Source organism: Rutidosis leptorrhynchoides, unplaced genomic scaffold (genome assembly GCF_046630445.1).
Source record: "Rutidosis leptorrhynchoides isolate AG116_Rl617_1_P2 unplaced genomic scaffold, CSIRO_AGI_Rlap_v1 contig50, whole genome shotgun sequence".
NCBI classification, from domain to species: Eukaryota; Viridiplantae; Streptophyta; class Magnoliopsida; order Asterales; family Asteraceae; genus Rutidosis; species Rutidosis leptorrhynchoides.
This window is the reverse complement of record NW_027266729.1, coordinates 26,480-37,441: the sequence shown is the minus strand read 5'-3', so window position 1 is coordinate 37,441 and position 10,962 is coordinate 26,480. Positions and strand designations below refer to the sequence as shown.

General features: G+C 34.3%; 1 protein-coding gene and 1 pseudogene across 1 annotated transcript; one reads left to right on the top strand and one right to left on the bottom strand.

The window, feature by feature from the left end:
- Window positions 1-4,182: 4,182 nt before the first annotated feature.
- LOC139884071 ((S)-8-oxocitronellyl enol synthase CYC2-like) lies at window positions 4,183-5,283 on the bottom strand (annotated as a pseudogene).
- Window positions 5,284-8,081: 2,798 nt separating this feature from the next.
- On the top strand, window positions 8,082-10,210 carry LOC139884078 (inositol 3-kinase-like). Its single transcript, XM_071868155.1, has 2 exons — window positions 8,082-8,951; window positions 9,980-10,210. The coding sequence occupies exons 1-2, from the start codon at window positions 8,082-8,084 to the stop codon at window positions 10,208-10,210; spliced, it is 1,101 nt and encodes a 366-aa protein (XP_071724256.1).
- The last annotated feature ends 752 nt before the right edge of the window (window positions 10,211-10,962 follow it).

The window sequence follows — 10,962 nt, the reverse complement described above, 5'->3', positions numbered from 1 at the left end:
ACTCGATGAATTAATAATCTCGTTTATTTTTTACTTTATAAGTATGATCGGTTTAGTATGAACTGAAATTGATATTAGTATGATCGGGGTTAATTGTGTTTTAGGATAACTTGTCCAGGATTATAAAATCTAGTGGTATTTTTTAACACTTAATAAATATGCGTATCAGGCTACGATTAATTAAGATTTCCAACTAAGCAGTTTTTAACGGTAATTAGGACCAAACAATTACCTTTACCAACGATAAACACTTTTGGAAGGTATCCATGACATTTGGACAAAGTAAGGTAAACACATTTTGTGTATGAGAGAACTGAAAATATTGAGGCATGATTCTTGGACTCATTATCCCATGGACTCTAAAAACGGCCCAAAATACGATGAGTTTAATGAATCTATGTTTGGATGAGTCCATTTATCATATCCAAAAAATATTTATGTGAAAGTACAAAAGTTGTGTGAATTTTGTGAGATAGGATAGGAAAAGAAGAAATCAGTGAGTTGGAGAAACCAAGTCTCATATTAGTATATAGGAATTGATTGGAAGCTGTGATTAACACGATCGATAAGATATTATCTATCGAAAAAAAATTAAATTTGTAATCGAGAGTACTCGAGGGTAAGTCTTTAAGTTTGATTTAACGATAACGATGCATTATTGAAAAGTTGCAACATTAGTACGTACAACTATTACCAGTCTAACTTCTTCAGATACTGGTGCAAACATAATGTTTGGATGTTCTGAAATAGGATCAACGATTTTGGAATCTATGTATTCTTTTAGTATAGATCTTGAAAAAAGTCGGGGATTGATGACAGCCGATACCACAGAAGAAACTTCCGTTGAAATAAATGGTCAGTTATCTTTGATTGAGCATGGGAAACATTTACATCTATGGATTGATATACTCCTCCCTCTATCTGTTAATACATACTTTTTAAGCTTTTTTAGTATATTTAAGAAGATATATATATTCATTAAGGAAAAACTACATTTTATACCCCTCTTAGATCGTTATGCCAATAAAAATATCCTTTTTAGATCAAATCGAAAAATTATACCCTCTTAGATGATTCCGTTAAACAATTATACCCTTCTGCCGTTAAAAATTGCCACATGGTGCCAAATTCCGTTAAACTATTTTACGTGGCACCTTAAACCAATCTTAACATGGCGCGTGACATGTGATGTGGAAAAAAATTGCCACATGTCACATAAAATGCCACATGATCAATAGAGATGGAAAATCGGTTCGATCCGATTCAAACTCAAATCGGTCCGGTCCAGAGACGAACCGGTCCGATCCAGAAACTAAAAAAAGTTAATTTAATAAATATTTGTAATTTAGAAAATAAAGAAAATTTAAAATTTAAATATAATTTTTAAAATAATTTTTAAAATAATAAATTTATAAAATTAAATTAATTAACCGGATCGGTTCGAATCTGGACGGACCGGTACGTTTTTGGACCGGACCGATTCGAGATTGGGCCAGATCAGTTTGTTTTTGGACCAGACCGGTTCGAATCCGGACCGGACGGACTGGTTTTTCATGTCTATTGATCATGTGGCATTTTATGTGATGCGTGGCACTTTTTTTCCACATCGCAGGCCACGTGGCATGTTAAGATTGGTCTAAGGTGCCACGTAAAATAATTTAATGGAATTTGGTGTCAAGTGGAAATTTTTAACGGCGAAGAGGTATGATTGTTTAAAAGAATCATCTAAGAGGGATATAATTCTTTGATTTCATCTATAAGGGGTATTTTTGTTGGCATAATGATTTAAGAGGGATATAAAATGTAGTTTTCCCTATTCACTAATATCGACTAAATACATCTCCTTTTGAATGCATGAAAAAAAATTAAAAATATATATATTAACAGACGGAGAGAATATATATTTTCTCGGACCTAAATTGTTAATCATAATCCTACCGTATTATCTGGTGAATGTCCAGGAAATAGTCAAGAGAGTAGTAAAACAAAGGGGATGATTCTTCCATTTCAACCGCTGACAATGACATACCATAAAGTAAATTACTATGTTGATATGCCCAAGGTATATATGCTCTCTTGCTTCCTTCAAACATCTATGAGTTCTTATTCCTTTAACTGTTGATAATATTTCTTCTTTCTGTTTTGGAAATTCTCAGGAGATGAGCACACAAGGTGTCCCGGAAAAAAGGTTGCAACTATTGTCAAATGTAAGGGGATATTAAGATATCAGGCTACCCAAAAGAGCAACGTACATTAGCCATAATTTCAGGTTATGTTGAGCAAAGCGATATACACTCTCCTCAGGTTACAATTTTCTTTTTATTATTATTTTTTTTTGTTTGAAATAATTGAAGGGATGGTTCTTCGTTACTACGCTCCCATAATGGTAGTTCGTGAAGTACTGCATAATTGACTTGGAGGTTTTCCTAGATAACTTAATAGTTTGACGATGAAAGGATTTAGTGGAAGTTTCAAACCTATGTCGAACATGTAGGCTGTAAAAAACACTCATTTTGACGAAGTGGGGAGTGTATTCTCTCTTTTGAATCAACGACTCTACATGAAAAAAAAAATTTGGATCAACACCGACTTGGGATAAGAAATCTTGACAAATTCCCACACGAGTTATCATACTTTGCTCCGATTTTGGGAGGTGGCTTTTATTTCCGACATCTTGCACAGCTAAATGAAGAGGTCCTTGTTAACAGACAGCTACTTAAACCTTGGCAGAATGCGTGGCGCCAGTTGCGATGAGAGGATATTTTAAGTGCTAACAAAAGTTCATTCTATGGAGGGAGGAATCAAATGCTAAGCGAAGGGATTATCGACAATCATGGTTGTGAGAGTTTGAAATTTTCGTGTCTGGCCGAGCAAGTATCCAAAAGGTCACAGTTGAGGAGTCTCTATTCTTCTCCGCTTCTTTTCGTCTTCCGAAAAAAGTTAGTAAAGGGAGAAACCTAGTAAGGTAACATACTCTTTGAATTGAAAAAGTGTGTATATATTTTTTTTGGATAAGTTATTTTCGCCGATACTACACAAATTTAATATAGTTATTATTTGTAGGAATAATAAAATGTATAAAAATATACGACATAACTCTTATATTAAGAGGCTATCATTTTAATAAGGTAATACAAAGATATAAATATTTTATACGTTATAAATTTTATACATATTTTATAAAGGACGATGTATTTCATATCTTAGACACGAATTTATACGTACAAATTTTATAAGTATGGGCTATACTTTATATGTTCATGTAATTGATTTGATCCAATTGGACGAACCTTGATAATATAATCCTCTACTTACTAGTACTTCATCTAAAAAAGATATATAATTTCACCAACTTGAATTATATGAAAAATGACATTCAATTGTTTTGCTTAATTATTGGGATATTCTTGTGAAATGTATAGTTTTTTGTTTTTTTTTTCAAAACTGGACTAAAATTAAGAGAGGTGCAGAGTATGGACCATTAATATTTCAATGAATTGCAAAAACTGTAGTATTTGCCAATTTGTCTTCACTAATTGGGTACAAAAGAGGTTCCTCTATTTATTGGGATATTCTTGTGAAATCTAAATGTCTCGTTTTGATCAAATTCACGACAACTTGTAAATCAAGTTTACCAACTACAGTATGTGTTCTAATAGCTTTTATTTTAAATAAAAATCTTTTTACTATAAAACTAATTTTCTACTTATTTTCACATTGACTTTCAAGCTCAATTTTTACTTAGATATATATATATATATATATACATATATTTTCATTTTAAAACTGGTCATCTTTAATGCTTTATACCGTTATCACAATTTCATCAAATAATACGTATATTATTTTGTGATATTAAAAATTTGATAGATTCGAATAATATATTTGATAAAAAATTTCGCAGTGCGACAATAATTTATATTTATCCGGTCATTTTAACAGATACATCCTCCATCGATGAAAAGTCATAAATCCGCTACTGACTTCAATAATACAGTTACAGGAAATCTCAATAATATAATATTTAATAATAATTTTTCAATACTAAAATACGGTTTAAAAGATTTTAACGATTTGGATCATATTAATTTAAAGAAGTTTGCTCGATGAATAATTTTCCACGACAAAATTCACAACCGAAGAGAAATTTACCTCAAAAAAAGAAAGAAAAAAAAGATTACTTTAAGGGCAAGGAATGAACTTTTCATCTCTCATGTAATCAATCCAATACAAGATTGAATCTAATGTCTTGCATCTCCTCTTAAACCCAAAACGATCTGCTTTATTCCTTGAACCCAATAGCTTGAATGGACATCGAAATAACAAATCCAAAAATTCCCAGTTGGCTAAATCCTCCATTGTTGTCTGTATCAATCCTTCCTTCATTACAATCTCTTGCCATACATTTCCTTTCCCTTTCATTTCCTTCTCATACCGAAAATCCTCCGAAAACATGTCCTCAGGAACTTGTACCTCAAACTTTCTAGCAAGAATTGGCCATATTTCTTTCCAAGTAAAACTCTTACCATTGATTGCATTGAATGCTTCTCCTTCAACAGCTATAGAACCATTAGTAGCTGCCCAGATATGCTGTTCAGCTACTAATCGTGCATCGGAGCCGTCGATGCACGATTCTTCCCAGTTCTGTCTTGTTCCCCCAAAAATGAAAGGAAAGTTTTGATTTTTACAGATTGCTCCATAAACACAGAGACTTCCCATGAAGTTATACAATGCCCTATGGGAACTGCCTGTTATCAATCCAGGCCTATGCACAGAATAGCTAATAGCCTTACCTGAAAGTCTCTCCTTTAGCAAATCTACCAACACATAATAGAAGTTATGACCGGTAGGTATTCGTGGAAAGTCCTCGGTGAAGATTTGAACCCCATCAAAAGGGCCTTTTAATGATATATAATGCCTCATACCCGTCTGGAGCGAAACGTGCTTTAATCCCTTGGCTATTGGTAAGATAGCATTCAGAGCATTTAACATCATGGCTTTGTTTTGTTGGCTACATTCTTCACTGTCAAGTGGATAATCACTTGCCCATGTCACCCCAAACAGATGTGTGACATCCTTTAACAAGGAAAGCTTCTGATGGCTTTCTTCAGGGGTTTAGCAGATTGCAGGAGATAAAATGGTAATGACTGCTTTTGATTGGGATAACTTCATCTTGACGTCGAGCCACGCCATAGACTTTCCAATGTGAGTCTTTAATCAGCCTTTTGGCCTTCCAACGAGACCCGAAACGCCACAGATTTATCGCAACTTGGATCGTTTCATGATCGGGTTTCCCACCAGCCATTTAGCTTAAGAGAAGTTTGTAAAACCTTTCTGGGTTTGATTTGAGCAGCAACAGCCAGGCAAAGCCAGAGTGTTTTATAATGCAATTTGTAAGTGGCAATCTCTATAAAGTTATTATTATTACTATGATTATATTAATAGAATGGTGTGAGATGGAATATTTGAACTGAAATAAGGCAAGAAACAAAAAACAAAAAAGACCCACTTGTCGTCGATATGTGGAGGCAAACTCGGCGTCAAAGCATTATAGAGTGGCGAAATCGTGAATCTTGCCGGCTATTTGCTGGCATTCTGGTTACAGACGTTGTTTAAAATATTGAAATTATGTGGCTCGAATCAATCATATCCTAGTTGTTTTGTCCATGTAGCTGGTCACCATTGCTTACTAGTATATAATAATAGAGCTCATATTCCAGAACCATTAGGAAATTGCAAAACTTACAGTTTACTTTATATCTGAACAGTTTCTTTATTCATTGAACCCAAGATTTTAAAATGACAAGCAGACAACGTGCTCCTCTCCCAAAGCGTTGGAAGTCGTACCTCGTGACATGCATTGTTGTTTTGTTAAATTAGACCAATCTCGACACCTATTCACCGGAGGTTTTTCTGGGAGTCTGAGGTTGTTCCTTTCGATAATCGTGACATCCATGGTTACATCAAAGGAGTGTTCAACTAACAAATGCTTGTTGGTATTGGTTGTTAGTAAAACTTTTTAATTTTCCCGAGTTCACATCGTGACAGGATGGATGCTAAAGCCTCATGGAATGTATCGATCGTGAACTTAAAAGTCAACAATCCATCTAAAAGAGTCTGTTTAATCATTTTCCAACTACCTTCTGTTAGTTATAGTTTGATCACGGTTGTTAACACCCATCAAAGGAATTTGATAATTATAGCCATTAGCGCTAAAAATGTGGGGGATCAGGGTTACTTTGCAGTCTTAAACTCGGCCACATTAATTAAACTAATAGATTTAACCTTTATAAAAATAAAATAAAATATTACTGTAAGATTACAACCATCTTTTTGGGTGGGGCTAAATCCACCAGAAAATAAGTTAAATCCTCCAGATTTATAATTTCTTGACTAATTTGCCTTTTCTAATTAATCTCTTAATTTTATTCAAATACACCCCAAGGTCTTGATATCAAATATGAGTAATTATGTTTTTACTTAACAGTTAACAACTATCGGCGGATGATTAAAGCATCCGCCTCCCTCCATGAAGTTGAATGCTCGAATACGGGCCTGAAACATTTAAAAAAGGAAAAAACCATAAGCGAAGAAATTAAATAATGAAGCTTTAGAGACCCGTTTGCGGTGTCTTGGGCTAAAATCCACACGATGATGCTCTCCACTAAGCCCAATATTTAACACTAAAAAGTACTTAAAACCAAATTTGTGTTTGATTTGCTAGAGAAATTTCAGTGGGGCAAGTAAATTAGACACACGTTTTAATACCTATAATTTACTTTATGATAAATAATTATAACAATAGGGTGAATAAAAAAATTATAATAATATGGGGAATTCTTAAATAAAATTTATTTAATAATGTAATAAAATTTATTTTTTTCACTTTAAATATTGATTTATAAAATTAATGTATATTTGATTTAATTTTTCCAATCATACATTCATTAATTCACTCCACAAACATAAAAAATATGTAATCTAATAATATGTAAAATTTATTATTAATAAGAACATACAGTTTCCTGTTTTGATCAACTATAATCATATTCTTGATATTCATGGACTTTCTGTTAAAAATATACTCCATCCATATATATGCTCACCTATTTAGAGCGCATCGGAAGGAGTATATGTATGTATAAAAAAAGAAAAGAAAAAAGAAGTATGTAGAATATTGAATGTAGAATATATTATGGTAATAGTGAACTTCATTTCATAATGGAACAATTAACAATAAATTACTTTTTTTTTTGAAGATCAACAATAAATTACTTAAAAGAAATAAACTTTAACATAATTTGGTCAAGAAAAGAAAGGAATAAACTTCAATGGTGCATGAATTAGAATCAGATTCGAAAGTTTCATAAAGCACAGAGTGACTCACCAGACCTAAGGGTCCGTTCGTTTCGTATTTTGTGAATGTTCGAACTTGCTTCAAACTGTTTCAAAAGACGTGTTTTTTGCCATTTTCAATAAAAAATACGTTTTTTGAGACAGTTTGAAACATGTTCGAGCATCAGTAAACCACAAAACGAACGAACCCTAAGTTTTCTTTTTTTTTACTACATAATAATATGATTTGTCTTCAAAATCATCATTATATAAAACTATTGTTAAGACGTAATTATAAGTTAATGATGTTCTCAAAGGCCTTATTATAGTGTACTAATTAAGCATTTAAGCTTAATCTTCTTTGTTTTGTTTGTTTGAGCATGCAAGCAAAAAATTTTAAGGTTGAGAAAGCATTTCGTCTCGGCTGTGAATCATTGTGAAAGGTCCAAATCAAAAAAGATGGCCTCAGTTGTCATATTATAGCTAGCTTAGCATGAATACATCAAATGATAATTTTCCTCAATTTAGCAATTCAAAGCTTTTTGTTTGTTTGACACCCTCCACGAAAGCAACTTTATTTCGTTGTCTTGTTCGATTCATGCCTTTCCTCTGCCATTAAAATGTTTTCAGCTCTCAGACACCTCTTTGTTTCTTCTTAACCCAATCCCCCGATCCCAAAACCCTTTACTAATAATATCTTCTTTCCCGGTTGATTGATTTGATTTGATTCTCTTCTCTTCATCATCATGGTAACAGCCAAGAAAACCCAGCAACCGGAAACAGCTCCACCTCGAGTCCTTGTTGTTGGAAATTATTGCCACGACGTTTTGATCCAAAATGGCTCCGTCGTTGCCGAGTCTCTCGGCGGCGCCGCCTCCTTTATATCGAATGTGCTCAATGGTATGTCGATTAATTGCCATTTAGTGTCTAAAGTTGGTTATGATTTCAAATACAATACTTTTCATGCCCCAATTGTGATGCCCACATCGAAAACCACCGTTTTCAAGGCTTATTTCGATTCTGGTACTGACGAGAATTGTCACAAGGACCGGGTCCTGAAACGGGTCTGCGCTTGTGACCCGATCATGCCGTCGGATCTTCCAGATGAGAGGTTCGATTTTGGGATGGTGGTCGGTGTTGGGGGAGAGATATTGCCCCAAACAATTGAGAAAATGATCGACATTTGCTGCTCTGTTTTTATTGACATTCAGGCATTGATTCGTGTTTTTGATGATGCCAATGATGGGACTGTGAATATGGTGGGGTTAAAAGATAGTGGATTTTACCATCTTTTACCCAGAATTACCGTCTTAAAGGTGTCATCGGAGGAAGCTTTGGTTATGGACCTTGAGGAGGTGAGAAAGTGGTGTTGTGTGGTGGTGACTAGTGGCAAGGATGGATGTAATCTGTACTGGAGAGATGGGGAGCTGCAGATTTTGCCTTTTGCCGCGAATCAAGTTGATCCAACTGGGGCTGGTGACAGTTTCTTAGGTGGGCTGGTGGCAGGATTGTTCCATGATTTGTCTTTGCCGGATGCAGCATTAATGGGGAATTTCTTTGGTTCACTTACCGTTGAGCAAATTGGGCTACCTAAGCTTGACTTACGCTTGTTGCAGGTTTTTTCTTGATCCTTCACAAGTTCATTTTTAATATTTTGTGGCTGCATGATGTGAAACTTGCATACATTTCTGTTATGGAACTTAGCTCGCCTTGGATCAGCTTAGAATCAAAATAATCGGGCTGTCTTTTTTTCTGTACACTGATAGTGATTAAATTTGTGTGGTACAAACAAACTTGCTTGTTTATTTTATTTGATTAAAGTTCGTTGAGGAGACTGACAGAGAGTTGTCACTACATTATCCCCTGTTAGGACTCCACTGTTTGATGCATGATCGTATAGATGATGATAGTGATGATGGATCCAAAACGGAAAAAGAAACGCATCTAAAGGGAAAACTTTATCCTGGCAACGAGAAAATTACTAACTAGGTACAAGTGCCTTTTAAGGTATTACCCATTTAGGAGTCGAGGGAAAGCCTTTCTCACTAAGGTTATTTCTTTGATGATCATGAGTTCCAACTTTTTCCCTATTGCTGCAATGGGAAGGCCACACGAACACGTCCTCCCTCCTTTAACTGCTAGTAGCTAGAGGAGCATTTTGTGCATATGGGCACCCCTGTTAGGACTCCACTGTTTGATGCTGATGTAATTGAATTTTGTTTTTGATGAAGCCTCTTCTCTCTACAAGTTCCAGACATTCTTAATGAAAATGAAGTGTTTTCTAACTAATATGCTCCTTTGTGGCATTGAATGTGTAAAAGTCAACCCCTTTGTGTGTGTGGGGTTGTCTTGCTGATAAATTATTTGATCAACTGCTGAGTTCTGTAATTGAGACTGGTTTCTAGAAATCGACGTCCTTAATACTACAAGAGTTATGTGCAAACAATATGGAAGTATTTGGATTTTATTGCTGTATGGAATTGTGAGGAATCAGAATGGCTTCATCTAATGGGGCTGAACTTATGGATTTTTTGTTTAGTTGAGATGGAATATTGGTCAATGCTGCGTATTGTTTCTTGATTTTTCCTTTTTGTTATGTTATTATTGTTCAACTGAAGAATGTGTCATTTGGTCTTTTCTTCAGATGGCGAGGGATGAAGTACACAAGAGGAAAGATCAGACGATCAATAGTATCGACAGTCGCAGGGACGAAAAACTTAAGTTTGTAAAGGCTGCTGGACATGAACAATTCCATGCCTCTCTTAGTGCAAGCAAGCGTTTATCGATATGTGTTGACGATAAATGCCATCGAGATGTTCCAAATTCCCAAAAGCAGCCGAGCAAAATCGTTGCAACCGACAACCTAACTTGTTAGTCAAACATGTCTCTGAAGAGTCCTGCTGAGAGAGTAAACTTAGATTACAAGGACAAATGGAACCTTGTTCTTCTTTCTTATCGTTTTGTTTTTCTGTTATTGAATTAATAATCCATAGAGATCTTGCACAAAGTATTTGTGCTGCTCATTCCTATTGAAATGTAGAATCCAAATGAAGCCAAAATCTGTAAATCCTCAAAAAGGTTATGACTGACCAATTAATTTGTATCATATTCCTGATATTTTAGCATAACCACTAACCAGCGTCTTTTGGTTGTTATCGGGCGTATTCGTGCTCGGGAGCGTGTTTCGTATTGCTCCAGACACGTTCCGGACATTTTCTATTCTTTTTTGCTATTTTATTCAATATCCCATGCTCATCTAAATCTTACGATCACATCATATTAAAGTCCTTACTATAAAAATAAAATCCATTTAACTTGATCTTGACTTACTAAATTTTTATTTAGATAACTTTAACAGATTTTTCCGTTTTAAAAAAACTAATTTTACGATGACTATATTTGTAACAATGTAAAATAGATATATGCACTTATACAGTGAAATGAAATAATCCAAACCTAATCCTTACTTGAAAAGGAAAAAATAAAATAAAAAAATCCTAATTTAGTGAAATAATCCAAACCTAATCCTTACTTGAAAAGAAAAAAAATAATAAGATGAAAAAATTCTAATTTATATTCCTTCCGTCCCAAATTAGATGCTAAAATAAACATATATTTTTGTTTCAG

Bases quoted from the DNA above. Each gene is read 5' to 3' on its own strand.
- LOC139884078 (XM_071868155.1), top strand. From the start codon at position 8,082: ATGGTAACAGCCAAGAAAACCCAGCAACCGGAAACAGCTCCACCTCGA. The intron at 8,952-9,979 runs GTTTTTTCTTGA...TCTTTTCTTCAG, and splicing joins TTGACTTACGCTTGTTGCAG to ATGGCGAGGGATGAAGTACA.